The following is a 23379-nucleotide window of genomic DNA, read 5'->3' as shown; positions in this document are numbered from 1 at the left end:
TTATCACATGGAAAATACCGTATGATTTATATTTTAATTGATAATATTTATTATAAAGGTAAACAATAATATAACAACAAATATTAATATTTTATCGGGGAGTAATATATACAGGGTGATCCACAGTAGCCAAAAAGTGTTTTAACGTGTTTATTTTCAATAAAATATGTAGGCGCATATTATTATTGCTGTACTGTGTATTCACCTTGTATATTATAAGTGTGGCAATATTTTAAAATAAATTATAAAAATATATTATGCTTTAAGTCGTTTTATTTAAAAAAAAGTCGATTTCTAACTTCGTACATATAAAAAGACGTACAATATACATGTAAAAAGTATTTTTTAAAATATTTTTTAACCTATATTAGTCCTTAATACTTTTATCAATGTCACAGAATACATTTGATTTGAAGTCTTCATTGAAATATTGTAGGACAAAATCGATAATCTGTCCTAAGCTCCTGATCCTAAACTTTTTTCGCCATCCAAATTACTACCATGACGTTCTTTTTTTTTACAGTTTTACAGTTTTTGAATTATTTCTATTTTTATGGCAAAATTGACATTTTATACATTGTTAGCTTAAGTTATACAGGGACACATAAAAATAAGATAATCACTGTCGTCCTAATTTCGACTTTTATGTGTTTTTTTTTCCGGGGGCTTCTCCAAGACATTTTTTTAGGTTTTACTTCAATGTATTCGTAATACTACCCACTGTACCATGGGTTTTTGTTGTAATACCACGATGGTTCGGTCAGGGGTTTCAACAGGGCACACCAACAAAAAAATCCCAGGAAAAATAACGAAACGACGGCGATTTTTTTCGTTCTCTTATAGCCGGCCACCTCCACGACGTCCGGGAATCCCATGTGATTGCAGAAAGCGTGCACCACGAACACCGACACGAAATGACCCGTTCGGTAGAAAATGTATGCAGAGTAGGCCCCGAAAATCGTCGTATAGCCAAACTGAAAGCCTACGAAAAAACGGAGTTTAAAAATAATTAGAAAAACAACGTCATAGTGACCTTTGAAGTGTTTTCAAGGGTTGCTACGACGCCGGTTTTTTCTATGATCGAAAAAACTGCGTCCAGTTGGCTTGGGAATGACAATTGATGACATCCCTTATAATTTCACATATAAAATAACAGCGATCCTAATTTCATAGCCATCGCTGACGCGGTTTTTATTTCGATCATATTGTATTTAATTTGCTTGATTGAGTAAAAATGACTTTATACTATGGCTCTGTTTCTTCTTCTCCATCGCACGCTATATTATGAGCTCGGCAAAAGTTAAAGGGCTTTGTAAATTACATCTTTCTAGTATTTAATTTGTATGATCGAGAAAAAAGACGTCATAGTAACCTTTGAAGGGGTTTTAAAAGGTTATTACGACCCCATTTTTTTTTCGGTTGTACGGTATATATTATGTACTCGGTAAAGGTTATGGGGTTTTGTAAAATACATTTTTCTAATATTTAATTTATATCATCGAGAAAAAAAGTAACGTTCGAAATAGTTTCAAAAGTTACTATGACGTCGTTTTTTTCTCAATCGTACGGTATATTATGCACTCGCCGGGTTTTCTAAAATACATTTTTCTAGTATTAAATTTACGTTATCGAGGAAAAAGGACGTCATACTAACCTTTGAAAATATTCCGTAGGTGACTATGACGCCTTTTTTCTGGATGATATAAATTAAATACTAGAAAAATGTATTTTATAAAACCCTTTACCTTTTGCCGAGTACATAATATATACCGTACGATCGAGGGAAAAACGGCGTCGTAGTAACCTTTGAAAAACTTCAAAGGTTACTTTAACGTTGTTTTTTTCGATTGTACGGTATTATATATACAAACATGAGATATTAATGATTTTTGAGCCTCTTTGATCCATATTTGATCCACCCTGTATATATTTATAAATATGCACTTACATGATATTTTGAATGCCGTCCTGAAGTCCAAGCCAAATCTTATCCTTTCTTGCATGTGATGGAAATGGGCTAAAGAATATTTCCTTTTTTAATTTTTTAAACCTTATACAAGGTGTACAAAAAGCGTATAGAATAGGAATCAATGAATAGGCACTTACCAACACCGAAAAACAGTGGATTCACTAAGACGGCTGTCAAAGGTGGTAGACACTGTAGGAGTAAAGGTAACATACAACTTCTGTAAGTAAATTCTTCAGACAGTGGTGCCACTAAATGAGACCTCAGCCATATCAGGTTGGTAAAATTTGAATACCAGTAAGATTCTTCTGAAAGTAATTAATCAATTTTTTAATTTTACCGAGTTGCCGCAAAATATATAATTATTAAATTTTTGATCGTACCTGTATATAATTTGGCTATCCCACTGTACAGTTCCATGGATATGGGGCCGAGAAACAGTATCATGGTGAGAAATAAGGGCATAAAAAAGGCCTGCAGTAGGCCTTTAGTCCTTAAGCCTAGTACTTCAGCTAAAGATACCTATAAACATATTTTTTTCTTTAATATAAAATACATGTATTGAAAAAATTGTTTTTTTTTTACCTTTTCTAAAACATCTTTGTTTAGTCCTACGTACAGAAATACTGGTGAGAGGAAAAACATAACAAACACGCTTAAAAATCTTTGTCTGATAGTTGTTGGATGGTCTCTGAAACAAAATACATATTATATACATATACCTATGCTTTTTTTCTTCGTTCATACAGTTTTTTTACAAGTTTGTAAAAAGATCTTTTTTTGGACACTCTGTACTTTAAAACCGACCATATGGGATTTTAACCTTTGAAGTTTTTCAAAGGTTACTATGACGCCGTTTTTTTCTTCTCGATTGTATGGTATATTGTATACTCTGCAGACGTCAGAGGATTTTATCAAATACATCTGTAATATTTAATTTGCATGACCCAGAAAAAAAGACGTCATAGTAACCTTTTAAGTCGTTTTTTTTTCGTCGATCGTGCAGTATATTTTGACTTCGAAAGTTAAAGGATTTTGTAAAATACACCTTTCTACAGTATTTAATTTGCGCGATCGAAAAAAAAAACGTCGTAGTAACCTTTGAAGTTTTTCTTAGGTTATGGTTCGTTTTTTTGCTCGAACAGAATTTCTTCAGCATACCTACATATCAACCATATCTTGATATGAAATTTACTTTGCAAAACATCGTTTCCCTATTGAATGTTAAAGTCATGCTACTAAAAACTGGACAACCCTGTATACTAGTCAAATGTATGGTTAGATTTTTATTGTACGGTAGATATATTTCTTAATTTACATAACAAAAAAATAATTATTTAATATTATTTAAGGTCGTTATACAGTATTAAAATCTGTTAGTTTTATTAACTATTTAGCTAGACAATAAAGTTAGTTGTTAACCGTAAAAGAAATTAAATAAAAACGATTACGTGTTAGAAATGCAGTTAATTTCATTGAAAAAAATTCCGTTCGTCATAGTTTACAGGATCTACACGAGTTACAAGTTTCAAGGTCCTTTATCTTTGGACTTTCCCTGTATATACCGTTGTACCAAATTAGAATATCCGTTAAGCCTCTCTCGGACAGAACAATCATATTATTTATTATTAGAATTTCGTATTATTTATTTATGCACGGATAGGGGTAGTAAAACGGTTTTATTCATCTGAACGCGGCGTTTTCGGGGTGAATCCCTGATTAAAATGGTAAAATATTCGAAATATTTCTGCTCGAACCCTGCGTTCCCACGGATAGGTGCTGACCGGCGCGACGTTGCCGCTTCTCGCGGTCAAAGAATTTATTTTTCCCTAAAATTTCCGAAAGTGTCAAAATGCCTAATTTTACTTTGAATAAAAAGATTAAGTAAGGAGCATATCAAAAAATTTAGATCAAACGCGCCGGTAACCAAAAATGGCCGACATAAATTCCGGTTTATCAGTGCCGTTCTGATTTTATTCAAAACATTTAAAATAATTTGTTTTGTTTTTCGTCGTCAATAAATGTTGGTAGTTATAAAAATATATAAGTCTAATAAAAATAGATAAATTGTAATAATTATTTATTAACACAAACATCCGATACGCTACTGAAGCAGGAAAGTCAAATTGACGTATCTAAATTCTTTGACATTTAATCTTTGACAAGTAATAAATACATAATAATAAATCGCAATAGTGTACTTGGTAATTTAAGTTCTGTCACAAAAAATATTTTTTTAGATTTACTACCTCTAAACAACTATCAGTTGTAGAATAAATAATAAATAACATAAAATAAGCTAAGTAAAGACTGCCAAATCCACAAAATTTCAAATCAAATTCAAATGTGTCAAATGAATTGTCAAACAGAACTGTCAAGGATCCCCACCCTAGTGCACTTTGTCCGTCTACCTTGCCTTGCGTGAATCGGAGAGCATTATACGAGTACTCCTTCTTTAATCTTTTTATTCAAAGGCTTAAACGAATTTGAATGATGATTTTACTTATATGAGAAAAATGACCAGAGAATGTTAGAAATCATGTTATTTCTATAAATTTACCTAATCTAGTTTACCTAAAAAATCTCTACGTTTGGAGATATAAACTTCACAACGGCAACGTCGCAGTCGGCCAATTAACCAGTTGACTGGCGAGGGGGGAGGTGGAGTGGAGAGAGAGAAAGACAGACGGCAGCCTTCGCAGCCTGTAGAACCGACTTTACTGTGCGTTTTCGAGGAAAGTTCGGGGCGCTGTCGCGAAAATTCCGGTACCTACCTATTATACTGGCTTTTCCACACGTGCAAACTGCCCAAATATGCCACCGACAACATAAAACAGGTACCGATCGACATAAAACACTCGAAAATCGTCCGTGAACCGAGCAGCTCCATTTTGACATTTCACCCCCGGTCACGTGCCCGCGCTGACGCAACTCCCATTGGCCGCGCGACCGACCTGCGCCAAACGTCATCCCGTCTGTGTGTGTCTTCTATCGAAAATGGCCGCCTGTCGTAGTGTTGGTGTTTCCTTTGTTTAGAAGTGTAGAATTGCAGGGGACAAAATCGGCAGGGACTCCGCCAACATGCCGAGCGCTTCCTTCACGGCCTCCCGGTCCTACGTAAGGCGATCCAGGAGAAAAGGGGCCAACAGGATCCCTACGCCATCGAGGACGACGTCTGGTAAGTCTGTCTTTTGCCAAACCTAACTGGAAAATTTATCGTGACGACGATTGCGGCGTATCGACCGGGCTTCGGTATTTGAGGGGCCCGACACAGGGTCCTCCATAGCCCCGTTTCATTCCCCGAGGTACGGTTTTGCGCCCTGTTTTCATCGATTTTAGTTCTTTTTGTGGGTGTTGTGCTGGAGCAAAAAAAAGTGTACCTTATGCTTTGTGCACCACTTTCGGGATAAAATACCTGTAAAAACATCGATAAAGTGCCTTAAAGTTGCTGGAAAGACCTTTTATACGTGAATTTTCATTGAAATCTATTCGAGAGTCGCCCATTTTGTAACTGGGACATGTCTTTTATTTATTTTTCTTTATTTTTGACCGTGACGTTTCCAGTCGTGATTTACAGCTATTAAAAATTGAAATTCCGATTGAATCAAAATGTATATGCGTTAAAGTACGGAATAAATGTACGAAAAACACAGTTTTAATCAAAACCTGGTCACAATTCTGCCATTGGAATGTTTTTTTATTTATCTTTTGAACTGACGTTTCAAGACCTGACTTACAACTTTAAAAATTCATTTTGTGATTGATTTTAAGTATATATGTGATAAAATAGGGAATAAATATATAAAAAACACTGTTTTAATCAATGTTTAAATATTTTGTTAGCGTTAATTCAATTAGTAATAATATTTTTTTTAAATTATTTGATATGTTTAGAAGTTTTTAATTTTTATTTGCTATAAAGTTGAGTGGGTATAGTATACTTTTTATATGCTTAATTTCTGCATATACCTACAACAAATTCCTTTTTTGGAAGTAATGTAATTTTTATTCATCTTTTGACTTATCCTATACACAGAAATAGAATAAGTCATATTGTGATAACATCTAGCAAAAAGAGTGTGGCCAAAAAAAAGGGGGACCAACATTATACTTCCTGTTCCTCCCGAACAGGAGATAAAACTACAAATTTATTTTTAAATGAACTAATGTGGGATGCTGCGTTTTATTTATATAGCTCTCAGACAGTCTGTTGCTTTATTTACATTACAACGAAAAAAAAAACTATTTAAAAACGAATATTTCTACAAGTAATACCTAATAAGCTTTGCCGTGATGAAATGTGCAAAAAAAATCGGCAAAGTTTGTCCTAGTTATGAAAACCTGACCAGTAATTATCCTGGTTTCGATTTTTTTTTAATTTGAACTAGAAAATATTTTACTTTTATCGTGAAAATTAGATGGTATATGTCAAAATACCAATTACTTAACTATAGAAAGTTCCAACTAAAACTAGGTAATTCCATTTATGGGGATATATTTTAAATATAAAAATAGCACACACCATTTTTAATGGAATTTAAATTTAAAAATCCCAGAGAAATAGGTAAACCTAGAGGTTGTTGATACAGCTGTTATATCTTTCAATATCTGGACAATTCAAAATTTGCACATGATTTTCTGTTTCCAATGAAGATAGACCACCTAGTATATAAATAAATGATTAGTTTGATTCAAGTTTTCAATTATTAATAGTAATAATAACTGTTGGTTAGAATTGGCTAAATTTGGCAACAGTGTGGTACGTTTTTTAGGAGTAAAAGTTGATGTTGCTTTATTCAGTTGTATAATAAAATAAACGTCTATGGGGCCGGGTTATTTAACATTTATATTAGCCTGGCGTTATGTAAAGAGGGTTATATATTTATTTATTGTTAAAGTGTGTCACAATTAAGAAAATAGAATAAAGTACCGGAGGAAAGTCAGTCGTGCTTACGTACACGTTCGGTTTTGTTGCGAAACGTCTGCAGAGTAGTACTACTCTTAATTGACGTTATATAAAAGCATTTTTATCTGATAAAATTGTAAATAAATCTGTTGGCAGTACGGAAAAATGTCGGTGATTTCGCTGTGTGCGAATTTTGCGTCAATTTACTTTTTTAAAGAAAATAAACAAAGGTACTGCCAGGGATTTTTTATATACAGGGTGGCGACTCGATATTTAGAAGAGGCTCTATTTAGATCAGGATTTTCACTTAATATTTTTTATAAAATATGCTGACAAAAGAAAAATATTTCATAGATATACAGGATGGATCATTAATATTTTTACGCCAGAGCTGTAGTAGCTTTTTAACTGGAATGCTATAATATACAGTTCATACCAAATACACCATTAGTCACGTGATTAAGCTTGAACGGCACAGCGTTGCCTACCAAAAGAAAATATGTAAATTTTCTTTTGATCAAAATATTTTTAAATTAAAACTAAAAACTCATAAAACTAATAATAAAAAACTAAAGTGCCAAAACGAATGATGTTGAAAAATGAACAAAACGAACGATTATCTTTCTAATTTTCTTTCTCTTTCAACAGCCGAACCATGCGAACCCTCGTCGCCCGTCCAGCCCAACCAGAACGCTCCAGCCCCCTCGGCGCCTGGTCCTTCGCCACCCGCACAAGGAGCGCCTCCCCCTGCAGGAGGCTCCGGAGGAGCTCCGCTGGGAGGTCCTCTAGCCGCCCACCAGAGCCCCTACGACCTGCGACGCAAGTCGCCACAGCATCACGGCGGCGCCGAGGGCGGCACGGGAGTTCCGGGACCTAGTACCAGCGCTGCTACGGCCGGGGGCGCCCCCGCTAGCCCCCCTTGCTCGAGCGGAGCCAGCGGGAGCGGGTCCGGCTACAATTCGAACATGTTGCCGGCGAGGAAGAGGCCCAGGAGGACGTGTTCGGCCTCGTACGAGAGTGAGTACGATTGTTTTTGTTTATTTTATGGAATAATGTTACTAAAATAAATGTTTAAGGGTGTATATGTAGTGAAAAAAATGGTCGATTTTTTTGACCCACCATAATAAGTGGGTTGTTTAATTATATGTATATTTAAATATTTTTAAATAAACGCCATTTATAATTAATTACACGTCTAGATATTCACGATTTGTCTTTAAATAAATAATGTTTTGTTTAGCTTGTACCAACACAGCTGCACACTATCTTCAGTACGAACTTCCCGACGAGGTTTTGCTCACCATATTCAGCTACTTACTGGAACAGGACTTGTGTAGGGTGAGCCAAGTATGCAAAAGGTTCCAAATCATCGCCAACGACACAGAACTATGGTAAAAAGTGACCCAAAAAATAATTTAAAAGTATTTCAAACGTTTATTTTGTAGGAAGAGGTTGTACCAGAACGTCTACGAGTACGACCTGCCTTTATTTAATCCCGCACCTTGCCGATTCGAGTTTATCAGCCCGGAAGAATCCGAACTAGCCAATCCGTGGAAGGAATCCTTCAGACAGTTATACAGGGGTATCCATGTTCGGCCCGGATACCAGGAGATGAGTTTCAAAGGGAGGAATTTAATGTATTTTAATACTGTACAGGTGAGACACAAAATATTCGTTGTTGTTGAAATGTATACTGGGTGTAAAAAAATAATAGTAAAATAAATATATACTGTGGAACATCCTGTATATTTCATTTAAGTTCAAGGATTTTTTGGAAGTTTAGCAACATTGCACTTTTATTATATTATACTATCCTGGGCACTTCATCTTGCGATAGAAATAAATACAATTGACTGGTTGGCAGACAGAGAGACAAAATAAAATGCGGCATACAGCGTTGCCGGTTTCTGCGTGTGTAGAAAAAAAAACTTTTTAAAAAGTTTCTTGTATACTACTGAACGGAAGGTAATATATCCAAACCAAATATAATCTATTACAGCTGTAGTAAAATGAGTAACCTAATTGTGTAAAGTGACGTTCCAACCAACGCTTACTTGTGCGGTTTAAAATTTTGATGCAAAATCCGGCAATACCGCATAGTAGAAATGTATCATCCCAACTTTTGTCTCTTTAATACATTTGATTTTTCATTAAGCTGTCTACATCACTATCATACACGTTAAATTCCAGACCACTCTTTTACGATGACCAGAACGGTATAATAAAAGTGCAACGTTGCCAAACTTCCAAAAAATACTAGAATCTAACGAAATATATGTGATGTTCCTTAATGACAAGCTCTTATATTTGAAACGTTTTTAGGGTGCTTTGGACTACGCGGACGAAAGGAGCGGTACGAATAGTACGACGGGTTCGGTTACGGGTTCCTGTAACGCCCACGCCGGCAACGAGCATGCCGGCCAGGGGGCGCTGATCTTTCTGCACTCGGGCACGTACAGGGGCGAATTTTTAGTGATCGATTCCGATATAGCTTTGATAGGTAAGAGTAAGAGTCACTTAATGAAGCTTACAATTTAAAATATTCTTTTCCTGTTAGGTGGAGCGCCTGGCAACGTTGCCGAGTCCGTCATACTGGAGAGGGAGTCTGAGTCCACTGTAATGTTCGTTGAGGGGGCGAAGAACGCGTACGCCGGCCATTTGACGTTGAAATTCTCGCCGGACGTGACGTCAACAGTGCCCCACCACAAGCACTACTGTCTGGAGGTGGGCGAGAATTGTAGTCCAACCATCGACCATTGTGTCATTCGGAGTACGTCAGTCGGTAAGTCACACGCAGAATATTGCCAAACGGTGAATGTTATCGGCCGTCATTTCCAAGCCAACTTGACGGCGTTCTTTTCCAATCATATTATGGTATTTTTTAACGAATGAGACGTTAGATCACATAGACCGTATCTCTGGTCTATGGAAAAATACAGAATAATTCCTTGAACGTACTATTTTTTGTGAACTTTGGCAACCATGTAGAATCGATATATAAAATGCCACGTTGTCAGACTTCAAAGTTTTAAGGATTTATTTTTGTAGCAACGATTGTCGTTATCATTTAGCGAAAAATTATAGTTTATATTTAAATACGCAATTTTTAAATAAAAGAGATGTTGCCTATTATGAATATTTTCTTGAAATCTAGATATTTTTATTGACTGTCATTTTTATGTTATTTAGTGACGTTGCCAAATGTTCAGGAAATTCACAAATTAAAGTTCTACTTAGTAATCTGTAGATCCTGAAAACGAGTATTAAAATAAACAAAAGGCGACGATGCCATATGTCTGTTAAATTATAAGAACTTAAGGATTTACTTACATTTTTAATTTATCTGTATTTTTTTCAATTGGCGTTGCCAAATCTTTATAAATTGCTGAAAACTAATGAATATTACACGAAGCGAAGTTGTCAAATATCGATTTTTTGATAATTAAAGCTTATATTTCCATTTTTTGTACTAAAGCGACGTTGCTAGATGTTTTTAAAATAATAAAAACTAAAGAATTTATTGTTGTATATTAAGCTGTAGTATGTTTTTTGAACCGGCGTTGCCAAATCTTAAAAAAATCCTGAAAACTAATAGACGATTTTTAATATGAAGTGACGTTGCCAGATATCTGCAATATTCTAAAAACCAAAGAACTTATTTATGTTTAGGTATTGCCAAATTTTAATAAAAGCTTAAAAACTAACAAACGATTTATTTATGGTGCAACGTTGCCAAATATCGGTAATATTCTGAAATCTGGTGTTGCCATATCTTAATAAAATCCTGAAAAGCAAATATTTTTTTTCGACTCGGCGTCGCCAAATTTCCAAAAAATCTCTAAAACCAACGATTTTTTTTCTCTGCAGTGGGCGCAGCCGTGTGCGTCAGCGGCGTGGGAGCCAACCCCGTCATCCGCCATTGTGATATCAGCGACTGCGAGAACGTGGGGCTCTACGTGACCGACTACGCCCAGGGCACGTACGAGGACAACGAGATCAGCCGCAACGCGTTGGCCGGTATTTGGGTGAAGAATTTCGCCAATCCCATCATGCGGCGCAACCACATCCACCACGGGCGCGACGTGGGCATCTTCACCTTCGACAACGGACTGGGCTACTTCGAGGCCAACGATATTCACAACAACAGGATAGCCGGGTTCGAGGTTAAGGCGGGGGCCAACCCCACGGTGGTGCACTGCGAGATCCATCACGGACAGACGGGCGGGATTTACGTGCACGAGAATGGACTGGGCCAGTTTATCGATAACAAGATCCATTCGAATAACTTTGCTGGGGTGTGGATTACGTCCAACAGTAATCCGACCATTAGGAGGAACGAGATCTATAACGGTCATCAAGGAGGTGAGTTGTGAATAATCTTTATAGTTTGTCCGACGAGGGGATGCCTGACAATGACAGTCACTGTGTCGGTCCCCTGACTCATGAAAACATGGAAATATATTTTTTGATGATTTTAATGGTGATGAAGATGAGTATGTACTTATTTAACACTTTGACCAGTTAAAAGGGTTGGGTAGGTAGAAAATTTTATATTTTCTACCGTGTTTTACGTGTTTATTTAAAAATTAATTTTCTACACCAACTAGTTTTCTACATTTTTTACACGTCCAGACGTAGAAAATTAGTTTTGTATATTGTAAGCCTTTTTTGAATTTATATTTATTTCAAATACTTCAATCACAACGATTAGTACAAGAAATAAAATCGTCCAGCTTATTGAAAGCTAATCGGTGATTTGTTATTCCGTAGGCGTGTACATCTTCGGCGAGGGGCGCGGCCTGATCGAGCACAACAACATCTACGGCAACGCCCTCGCCGGCATCCAGATCCGCACCAACAGCGACCCCATCGTGCGCCACAACAAGATCCACCACGGCCAGCACGGCGGCATCTACGTGCACGAGAAGGGCCAGGGCCTGATCGAGGAGAACGAGGTGTACGCCAACACGCTGGCGGGAGTCTGGATCACCACGGGCAGTACGCCGGTACTCAGGCGGAACCGGATCCACTCGGGCAAGCAGGTGGGCGTGTATTTTTACGATAACGGCCACGGGAAGCTGGAGGACAACGATATCTTCAATCACCTCTACTCTGGGGTGCAGATTAGGACTGGTAAGTGTGAGATTCCGGCGCACAGTGGGAGACATTGAGAATCAAATTTTTATTTTTATCATTTGACCGCCATAACTATTAAGATAAATACTAATAGTTTTGGGACATAATATCCTAACTTATCACCTTTTTTAATGTATCGTCAATAAATAATAAATATATAATACATTTTTGAAACCAATAAACTTTTTTATTACATAATTGGCAATGTTTTTTTTTCTTTTTTGTTTTTTGCATTTAAATATTATTTTGTTTGTCAGAAAGAGATTCAACCGGATTTGCTCTACCACTTATATCCATAATTGCTTTAGTATAGCTAATAGTGATGTAACGAATATTGCGAATGTTTGATTTATGATATTCGCATTCGCATTCAGAAATATCTTTGAATATTTTGCGAATATGAACTTGAAAGAAAAATACAGAATGTGAAAACAATATTAGGTAAATTAAACAAAAAAGTATTCATTTCTTTTCTTTTTAATTATATATATACTTATTATATTAATTATAGAACACATTATTGTGATAAAAATTTAGATTTAAAAAATAAAAACTATAAAATAATGCTTTGCTATAGGAGAAATAAGCCCGTACTTCCGCTTGTTCACTTTCCACCAAGCTAAAGGGTCAACGTCTGAGCTCGTCTTGAGCAGAATTCGAATGATGAAAATGTGTTGCGATCTTTTTACATTTCGTTATAGCAGCCATGACAGTTTCTTGAGCTGTCGTCCCTTCTTTCAACACGTTTTCACAAAACCAAATCAAACCAATCCAAGAGATTCCACGAAGCTAAATGGCAAGTCATCCAGCGCAATCATTTCACTTATGGAATTATCAACTTCCAAAGACCTCACGGATTTGTCATCCCACTGTTTCTTTTTTTCGATACAGTCTTGATTCGAAATTTGTTTCTGCTTCTCACATTTAGTTCTTTCGTGGGACGATGATGCCAGCGAAAGAGTTTTAAATGCATCCCGTTTTTTTTCTTCACATTTTTCCAATTCAGAAAACTCGGTTTTATGCATCGGCTTTAAATGATTTCGCATAGCCGTGGTAGTTCTTCCTTTTCGTGAATAATCATTATTACACAACTTACATTTAGCTCGTTCATCTTCGCAAATCGTAAAATAAGTCCATATTTCACTAGAAGTTTCAGTTTCTCATGTTAAAAAATACATAATCTAATAAGTCTAATAACAGTCTAACCTCACAATTCACAAACTCGTCTGAGCCGGTAGCAAAAACAAAACAAAATTCCAATCATTGGAAAAACCCGTTCTACCAACCACAGAACATACTAAAAAAGAACGCCAACTCCTGTGTATTTTATAGTTTCAAATTTAAAGTGGCGCCATCTAGATTTTAGGTGCATTATCGTTTAAAAAAATTAAGAGTAAAAGTGACTTAAATATTCATAAAAATAAAAGTATTTGCAAAAATTATTGTAATACAAAACCGGGCGAACCTTGTAATAAAGTACATAAGTACCTGAAACAATTTTTTTTGTCAGTTTTGGGCAGCTATAAAAACTTGATACGCCATTTAGCGCACCAAGAAATTACTATCTCAATTAACAGATCATTCGAGGTCGTATATCTCAGTTGACTCGCCCTGCTGCCAACTTAACAACGCTAATTTCTTTAGCCTGCCACCGGAAATATTATGTGTTGCGCGCGGCATATTTTGAATCATAGATAAGCGGCATTTTCATTCGCGAATGCTTAAAATTTGACATTCGTTACATCACTAATAGCTAACATCAAAATATAACATTTATCTGCTACCATGACAGTTATGGAAAAATAAAAGTTGAGCGTAGGGACAAAAAGTCGTTTTTTGATAGTTGATTATAGCAAACATAAAGGATATTCCTTAATAACATGTTAATATTTAAAGGAGCTATTCTTGAACCTATTCTAAGAAAAACACCTCGAATGAATGTAGGTTCTTAACTTTTAAGATACAGGGTGGTAAATTTTTCCAATTTTTTTTTTCATAATAACTCTAATGTTATTTTAGATATCTGTATGAAACTTGAACCGCGTTTTCTATGCAGCACAAGATCTTTTTGATGTTCAAACAAAATTATTTATTTTAACCAGGTTTTATATAGGATATATTTCGAGAAAAAATGGTACGCCATTGACGTTACTCTTAAAATAAACATTATTTTCAAAATCTTAATTTATTTCTAAACAATTTTTGTCTCTTAATTTTTTTTCCTTGGACTCATAGTTTTTGCTGAAAAATTAAAGTATTTCAATCGCTAAAAATCTGATGCGATGACTGTCGTGTTAAAATCGTTTCTGCTTCGACTGGATGGAAATTGAGATATACAAGACACTTTTTTGTACTTAAAAATAATAATTTTTATACGTAGAAGACGTGCATCAAATTTCATAAAGACATCTATAATAACATCAGAGTTAGTATAATAAAAAAAAAATTTCTTAGAAAAATTTACCACCCTGTATGTCAATAATTAAGATGTTTAAGATATACATGTTTATTTTATGCCACATCCTAATGCGTAGAAAAACTTTAATTTGTGAAAAGCATATCGTCCTATTGCTGCCAAAAGTCACTAACTAACATTTTTCCGAACAAACAAATTCAATCTCTAACTATGTTTTGAAGCGGAGAATCGATTGCATAAGTCATTAACTACGATTTCTGGCTATTTATGTTTTATTTTAATACCGAATAGTTACTAACTATAACATCTTTATGCAATGCAATTCATCTTTAGACGCATTTTTCTCGGAAGTAATAAAAAGTAAGTTAGTGACTTTTGGCAGCAATGGGACGATATAATTATTGAAGTACAGGTTTTATTTCTATTTATTTTAAGTGAACTTTATGAAAATTTCATTAACATGGAGAATTGAGATTTGAAATTTATAGTTATCTATGTTTGGCCGTTTAGAAAAATAATTTTGTGAACAGAAATGAATATACAGGGTGGTCCGAACTGTATTCTGGAAACTTCGCCGGCATATTCTGCAGATAAAAATAAATAAAAAAGTTCGTATAAATGTACAGTGGTGGTCAAAAATATGGAAACTTTTTTAATTTGTCATTTATGCTGGGAAATTAAAATTTGAAATAAAACGACTTATATAATCGTGACCTACAAATAATTTCCTACAAAACCTAATACATTTAAATAAAAAATTACAGCTATTAAAAAATATATAAAAAATTATGAATATTTTCTTGGTCAAAAGTATGGAAACTTAAGAAGAATGTTTATTAAAATTCAAGATGATATAAAAATTACTAATATTTAGTGGAATATCCCTTTGAATTAATTACTTCTCTACATCTTCGTGGCATCGAATCGATCAATCTCGTACAATCTTTACTGGAAATGGCCGCCCATTCAGTTTTTAGCACTTCCCATAATTCATTTTTATTTGAAATAGAATGGCTTCGAATTTTGCTATCCAAATGGTCCCATAAATTTTCTATGGGGTTAAGATCCGGAGACTGTGAGGGCCAATCCTTTAGTGGAACATTATGTTCATTTAACCAATTTTGAACAAATCGAGATTTGTGCTTGGGATCATTGTCTTGCTGGAACAACCATCTGAGTGGCATTTCTTCATCAGCATGAGGCAGCATATTATTCTCCAATATGTCTTGGTACAAAAAACGGTCCATTATCCCATCAATTTTAACAAGAGGACCAACACCTGAGCGAGAAAAACACCCCCATACCATTATACTCCCACCCCCATGTTTTACTGTGGGCATCTGGTACTTATAGCTGCATCGTGTACCTTTTGGTCTTCGGACATAACGTCTCCCGTCACTACCAAACAGTTGAAACTTGCTTTCGTCGCTAAACAGTACAGTATTCCATTTCTGATAAGACCAGGTGAGATGATCTTGAGCAAATTTAAAGCGGGCCATCGTATTTTTCTTTGATATTAGTGGTTCTTCACCGCAACTCTTCCAAAAAGTCCCATGTCATCCAACCTTCTCACCGTGCGTGCAGACCCATTTCTCGAGAAATGTCTGTGGATGTTTTTCTTGGATCTCCCATTGATATTCTCTTCATTACTTTCATTGTCCTGTTGCACAACTTTCTTGGTCTTCCTGACTTAAAAGCTGTTGAAACGTTCCCTGTTTTATTAAATTTACGAATTATTTTCGAAACGTTGCCTTTTAAAATGTTTAAATTTTTACTTATTTGAATTTGTTTATAACCGCTCTTGTATAATTTAACTATTTTATTTTTTAAATCCCTAGAGAAATATTTAGACTTGGGCATGATGTTTATATTTATCTGAAGCAAATCGTACCGTTTATCAGCTTAAACTAAATAATTTTAATGTATTTATTTATGGTTTCCATACTTTTGGCCACAAGAAATCTATTGTTCTCCTACAAAAACTGCTAAACAGATTTTTTTCGCTGTGTAATTTTTGGAATACTTTTATTTGCTGATAAGCTGTTCATTTATATTCCTGAGAGTTTAAGCATAGCAATATTTTCTGTGATATTTTAAAAAGCAAAAAGTTTCCATACTTTTGGCCACCACTGTATGTCCTAAAATGCTTAGTTTCGGAGATACAGGGTGTAGAAGTTTCATTTCTATTTCGATTTTTTCCAAATAATTTCTAAAATAACGTCAATATTTGGATGAAAATTGGTGGATGGGTGTTTTTTGACATGAGAAATTTGATTTTGATGTCAATATGACTCCCATTTGTAGGTGGCGCCACCTACATATGTTTTAACTGTTTTCAAGAATAATAACTTTTCGTCTGTACCTCTATAAAACTACTGAGTAAAAAGATATACATTTACGACTTTTTTTACATAAAAAGGGTCTCTTGGTAAAAATGGCTACGACTAATGGTTCTCGAGATATTTGGAATTGAAATTATCAATACCTGTCATCATTGACATAAATTAAACATGTTGACTAAATAGTTATTAGACTGAAATCATAAATTTGAAATATTTTTGTGTCAAAAGTTCAAAAGAAACTGTTTAATCATCAGTTTTTTGCAGAAAAACTTATGATTAATTTAAAAAAATAAAAATTTATTGTTTCAGTCAAATAACTATACTCAACGTGTGCTTATTTTTTGTCAATAATGACATGTATTGACTATTTCCATTCTAAATATTTTGAGAACGGTTGCTCGTAGCGATTTTTACCAAGAGATATTTTTTACATAAAAAGTCACGGAAATGTATATTTTTTTAGTCAGTGGTTTTATACAGGTACTGTGGAAAAGTTATTACTCTTCAAAACAGTTAAAACACATGTAGGTGGCGCCCCCTTCAAATACGAGTAATTTTGACATCAAAATCAAATTTCTCGTCTCACAAAACTCCCAGATACCAATTTTCATCCAAATATTGACGTTACTTCCGAAATTATTTAGAAAAAATCGAAATAAAAATGAAACTTCTACACCCTGTATCTCCGAAACTAAGCATTTTAGGACATACATTTATACGAACTTTTTTACTTATTTTGATATGTAGAATATGCTGCCGAAGTTTCCGGAATACAGTTCGGACCACCCTGTATACATTATTATGTTTTCAAGTATGGAAATCTGTTTTTATTGTCATGAAGGCAAATTAAGTAAAGTTAGTCATTAAGTAAAATTTTTCTAAAATATCACAAGTTCAGATAACGTAAAACATGCATTTTCTACGTTACCCAACCCTGACTGCGATTTTTCCAGGCTCCAACCCCGTGATCCGAGGCAATAAAATTTGGGGCGGTCAAAACGGTGGCGTTCTAGTCTACAACGGCGGCCTGGGCCTCCTCGAACAGAACGAGATCTTCGACAACGCGATGGCCGGCGTGTGGATCAAGACCGACTCGAACCCGACCCTGAAACGCAACAAGATCTTCGACGGCAGGGACGGCGGCATCTGCATTTTCAACGGGGGCAAGGGCGTGCTGGAGGAGAACGACATTTTCCGGAACGCGCAGGCCGGAGTGCTGATCTCGACCCAGAGCCACCCCATTCTGAGGCGGAACCGGATCTTCGACGGGCTGGCCGCCGGGGTGGAGATCACGAACAACGCGACGGCAACGTTGGAGTTCAATCAGATTTTCAACAATCGGTTCGGGGGGCTGTGCCTGGCCAGCGGTGTGCAGCCCATAGTAAGAGGAAATAAGGTGAGCTATACTTGGTCCTGTGTACATATATCTTCGTGTTTCGCGTAAAATTGTATTTTTTAGACGTAAAAATCTATTTTTTAGGCGTAAAAAACTATTTTCTACGTGTAAAAAATATTTGTTATACGTAAATAACTATTTCTTAGCAGGGTTGTTAAGTAGTTTATGAAGCAAAAAACTACGTTAAAAACTACCTACAAAAATATAGTAAAACATAAACAATTTAAACTTTAAACAAAAATCAAGCCAAATTCTTATCATGGAAGTATGAAGTTATATTATATTTGTATAAGTTAAACAACGTCAGAAAAAAACACAATTTTTTTTTCAACAAAAGTGTATTTTCTATGAAATACAAAGTAACATTGAACACAAAATAAACTATAATTTCTTATGGAGAAATTCTCCATAGACATTCTCCAGGAGAATATATGATTTTTTACATCTAAAGGCACAACTTCATAATTCCCCTCTTTTCAGAAGGTATGGAGCAAGGTATGGAGACATCGACGTCTTCCAACCATTTTTAACTATAAAGTATCAAAAATATCACATAATAAGGAACAAATTCACAAAATATAGATTTTTTATTTCTTTAAATTGATCAACAAACAAAGTTTTTAGGTTATGTTTTCACTGTTATTTAAAAAAACTACATTAGTTACATAAACTACACATTTACTGCTCGACATTTAAAAAACTACTTGTGACATGTAGTAAATGTAGTTTATTAATTACTACGTGTAGTTTAACAACTCTGATGATTAGTCGATTAAATTAACCGTTTAAAAGATATTCATCGCCAAACTTCAGTGCACAATAATTTTAACAGTTTTTGAAAAATTGATTTTTTTTCTTCTAGATCAATACTTTTATATTAAATTTGTCACAAAAACGTTGTTTATTCGAAATTTAATGAATTATTGACTCTAAGTTAGAAAAAATGCAATAATTTTTTGTTTCAATGTACCCAAACATACTTAGGACTAAAAGAACTAGAAAAAAGTTTAAAACATTTCTTTGTTCATAGAAACCCAAATTTGTACAAATTTTCCCGAAATTCATAAAATAAATTGGAATTGTTTTTTGTAGATAATTTAATTTCCTGCAAATATATGAGACGAAATATTTTTTCCAAATAGTAGATACCGAAATATGAATTTTTCTTTCTAATAAATATTAAGGAAAAAAATAGAAAACTGAAAGGTGGAGGACCTTCACCTACCAACCTTTTTTTCAGAGTATAAAGTGAAAAAAAAGGCGATCTTTTTATGTAGTTCTAAAAAAACTCTCATTAGCAATAAAAATCTAAGAATTTTTTTTATATATGGAAAATTTAATGTAAGACTGATTGACATTGCAATATATTAATACATTTTTTTTATCTTAATTTGCTTGTAGATATTCAACAATCAAGACGCTGTAGAGAAGGCGGTTGCCAACGGTCAGTGCCTGTACAAGATCTCCTCCTATACATCGTTCCCAATGCACGACTTCTACCGCTGTCAAACGTGCAACACCACCGACCGCAACGCCATCTGCGTCAATTGTATCAAGACGTGTCACGCCGGCCACGACGTCGAATTCATCAGGCACGACAGGTACGTACGTTCTTGACGGTAGTTGGGATTTTTATTCATTTCTCTCGCGGTTAAAGCCGCTCGTACACGTAACGTTTAGCCTGTCGCTCTTACCTGTTCAGGTAAAACTTATCGACGATAGACATTTTACTTGCACTGAGAAATTACAGTTCATACTAAATAAACTTCTAGTCACGTGATTAAGCTTGACCGACACAACGTTGCCTATTTTTACTTACTTTCTTTTTATATTAAACTATCTTGTACACTTGACTAAAAACCAAAAACTTGTAATACAAAACTAAAGTGTCAAAACGAACGACAGTGTCAGAAAATATAACTATAAGTTTAATTGTTGATATCAAATATAAGTATTCCGTTTTAACTGTCGCACAAAACTTTACGTGTAGGCGTGGCTTTAGGTGGATTAATTTTTTTGGTACGATTTTCGTTTAGGTTTTTCTGTGATTGTGGCGCCGGTACCCTGACCAATCAGTGCCAGCTGCAGGGCGAGCCCACCCAGGACACGGACACCCTGTACGATTCCGCGGCGCCCATGGAATCGCACACGTTGATGGTCAACTAGGAGGCAGTGGCGGCGGCCGTCGTGTTTTTCCTGTAAATCCCCCCCTGCGCGCGGCAGAGTTCCATTCCCGACTGATGATGACGCAATCGACATTGACAAAACCCCCGCCCCCTAGAATCTCGTGTGTGTGTGATGCGCATGCGCGGTAAGGGAATTATAAGGGAGGGATCCCTAGAGTAAATTATTATTATTGCCGCTGTTCGAGCGAAAGTTGATTTCTTTGTTGTATTTTTCCGGTACTGAAATTTTTAGGCTCGCAGATACAGAAGGACCTATGTTTTGATAGAAAATATAACAATTTTTTCCTTAATAATGCCATCTATCAAAACATTAGTAGAATATCTGCGAGGCCTCCCTGTATAGTGGATTAAATATATTTTAATTCTTTTTTCTGAGACTGTTTATGTAACGAAAATCCAGGGGCAAAATTACTCTTATTGGACATAGGAACGTTCTTTTTTCTTTAGCACAAAAAAAGTACAGGGTGTTCCATTTTCGTGCTTTTGACAGGGTGTCTTTTTTAAGAGTAGAGATACAAAGTGGGGTTTTTACGTCACTGAGTCACTTTTTTATGAGACTAAACATGTTGCACACAGATTTGTCCTAGCCTTCTTAGTTCCTGAAATACAGTAAAATTTTGCATTTTTCTTATAACTGATCAAAAATATGATAATATATAAAAATTTATAGCTGGGAGCTAAAAAGACTATGCTAAAGACAAATCTGTGTGTAACAATTTTAGTGTCATAAAATAGTAACGTAATGATGTGAAAACCGCATCTTTGTAGCTCTACTCGTAAACGAGAAACACCGTAAAACACACTAAAATGGGACACCCTGTACAATAGATGTATCTATTAAGTGAACAGAATAACCTTAACGCGATATTTACTATCACTTCACTACCCTTGAAGCCCTGATCTGACGTCACTTGTGCATTAACCAAACTTTGAAGCAAAGATACTGAGAGTAGAGTCTAGGTAGATTATGGTCTAATATTTTTTTTAAAAAAAAAAATTAGCGTATTAACAGAAAAGAGAGTTAAAATCGACGAACAATATTATTTATTTAATTGTTTTTCTAGGTTACGTTATTTTGTTTAGGGAGAAAAATAGCTTTAAAACTATTTTTGTATATAATTGACTTATGAACGTGTGTGTGCGTGTGTCGTGCGTAATGTTATCGGGAAAAAGGCAAAATTATAAAAAAATCAACTATATATAGGTTTAATAATCAGTATTTGCATATTTCTGGTGAGAAAAATTTCGACTTTGAGCAAAAAAACCTAAGAGATTTTTTATTAAACAAATTATCATAAATGTATATCCAATTTAAAAAGATTTTATTATTGGAAACGCTAGTAACAGTGGAAGAAAGATTTTCCAATAATAATTATTGATGGCGAAAAAAATTATATACGGGGTGTTTCAAAAGAAAATTAACTTTAGCAGCTCCAAGGGATTATGGAATCTTCATTGAAAAACTCTTGCTGAAAGCTGAAACGTGTCATAGTTTGACAAATGACACCTAAAAATCTACTTAAATGTCACTTTTGACAGTAAAATTTTTAACGTATTAGTTTGTGTCGACGTTGAACGAAAACTTACGTCGTGGAAGGCATAGACATTATTATTTCAGTTGGTGCCTAAGCTATACAGGGTTATCCGAACTGTATTCCGGAAATTTCGGCAGCAATAAAAATAAGTAAAAAAGTTCATATAAACTTGTGTCCTAAAATGTTTCGTTTTGTAGATACAGGGTGTAGTAGTTTCATTTTTATTTCAATTTTTTCCATTCATTTGCCGATGTTGTCTTTGACACATTGCACGTCGTTGTTTTCGAGTCCCAAACTGATATTATTGAACGTGACGTTGTACTGGTCCTTCAACACTGGTCCTTCAGCTTCGTCACCCTATATCTCCGAAACTAAGCATTAAGCACATTTTAGGGCATACATTTATACGAACGAATACTTATTTTTATCTGCAGAATATGGTGCCGAAGTTTCGGGAATACAGTTCGGACCTCCCTGTATATCTACTAAACCGAGACTGGTTTTGACAGTGTCAGTTCTGTTTCACGGTTTATTTGAACTTCCAATTTTGAAGGCAAACAAACGTCAAACGTGGATATTTCTATGCCTACTATGTGACACATTACTGATTTTGACCAGCGCAATAAAATAATTATTAGTATTTTAATAAAACACGCTTTTAGATGTATCAAAAAACTTTTAATAAGAGTAACTTTAACTCTACATATATGTATTATTAAACAAATCGCCATCAACAATGGATATAAGTGTTCCCTTATTGATAATATGCTAAAGAAGAAACAAAAGAAAATATTAATGAAAAATTTTTATTCCGCTAATTTTAAAGACAATAACAATTATCGACTTTTAAACTACATTCCTAATTTAACTAACAAAATATAAAATAATCTCTATAAAATAGGATGTAAAACTATTAACGTAAATAAAAGAAATTTAGGTCAAATTTTATTAAATAATAAAGACAAAACTAATGTCAAAAATAAGTCGGGTGTATATAGGGTGGATTGCAATGATTTTGATGCCGTGTACATAGGCCAAACAGGTAGAAATTTAGATATAAGGATTAAAGAACATGTAAAGTCTATTAATAATCTCCAGCATAGTTCTGGTCTTGCAACTCATTGTATAGTAAATAATCACAAAATTAATGAAAACTCAATTAAGTTACTACACAGAGAAACAAAAGGTAGACGCTTAAATTACATTGAACAGTTAGAAATACTAAAATCTGTCAAAAACGAAAATAATGTTAACGACCAACAAGGATTTCTAAACACATTTTTTATTATCCCTATTGTAAACTCTCTGAACCCACCCCCATAGCAAATATATATATAGTTACAGTGTAGTTAGACGATTAGTTCTTAAAAAACTCTTGAAAAAGGCCTAACAAGCCGAAACATATATGTAGAGTTAAAGTTACTCTTATTAAAAGATTTTTGATACATCTAAAAGCGTGTTTTATTAAAATACTAATATTTCAACGATGTTTCACA

General features: G+C 34.7%; 2 protein-coding genes across 4 annotated transcripts; one reads left to right on the top strand and one right to left on the bottom strand.

Moving 5' to 3' along the window:
* Positions 1-35: 35 nt before the first annotated feature.
* On the bottom strand, positions 36-4912 carry LOC115880356 (CAAX prenyl protease 2). Of its 3 annotated transcripts, none has more exons than XM_030897567.1 (6): positions 4541-4666; positions 2552-2657; positions 2350-2488; positions 2107-2274; positions 1949-2017; positions 36-982 (listed from the first exon to the last, which is right to left on the bottom strand). In XM_030897567.1, the coding sequence occupies exons 2-6, from the start codon at positions 2609-2611 to the stop codon at positions 714-716; spliced, it is 705 nt and encodes a 234-aa protein (XP_030753427.1). In that variant the 5' UTR covers positions 2612-2657; positions 4541-4666; the 3' UTR covers positions 36-713. The 3 variants fall into 3 exon arrangements, with proteins under 3 accessions (XP_030753427.1, XP_030753425.1, XP_030753424.1); XM_030897565.1 differs by lacking the exon at positions 4541-4666 and adding an exon at positions 4741-4902 and having other exon boundaries at positions 37-982; positions 2107-2271; XM_030897564.1 differs by lacking the exon at positions 4541-4666 and adding an exon at positions 4741-4912 and having other exon boundaries at positions 38-982.
* A 99-nt stretch (positions 4913-5011) lies between these two features.
* On the top strand, positions 5012-21170 carry LOC115880304 (F-box only protein 11). The gene is made up of 11 exons (XM_030897488.1): positions 5012-5144; positions 7521-7889; positions 8113-8263; positions 8318-8528; positions 9195-9372; positions 9430-9654; positions 10740-11234; positions 11643-12005; positions 17720-18162; positions 19564-19763; positions 20199-21170. Exons 1-11 carry the CDS (start codon positions 5048-5050, stop codon positions 20326-20328), a joined length of 2862 nt encoding a protein of 953 aa, XP_030753348.1. The 5' UTR covers positions 5012-5047; the 3' UTR covers positions 20329-21170.
* The last annotated feature ends 2209 nt before the right edge of the window (positions 21171-23379 follow it).

This window comes from Sitophilus oryzae, unplaced genomic scaffold, assembly GCF_002938485.1.
Source record: "Sitophilus oryzae breed Bouriz unplaced genomic scaffold, Soryzae_2.0 scaffold_1621_pilon_pilon, whole genome shotgun sequence".
In the NCBI taxonomy this organism is placed as follows: Eukaryota; Metazoa; Arthropoda; class Insecta; order Coleoptera; family Curculionidae; genus Sitophilus; species Sitophilus oryzae.
The sequence above is the reverse complement of the archived record's forward strand: the minus strand, read 5'-3'. Positions and strand labels throughout refer to the sequence as shown.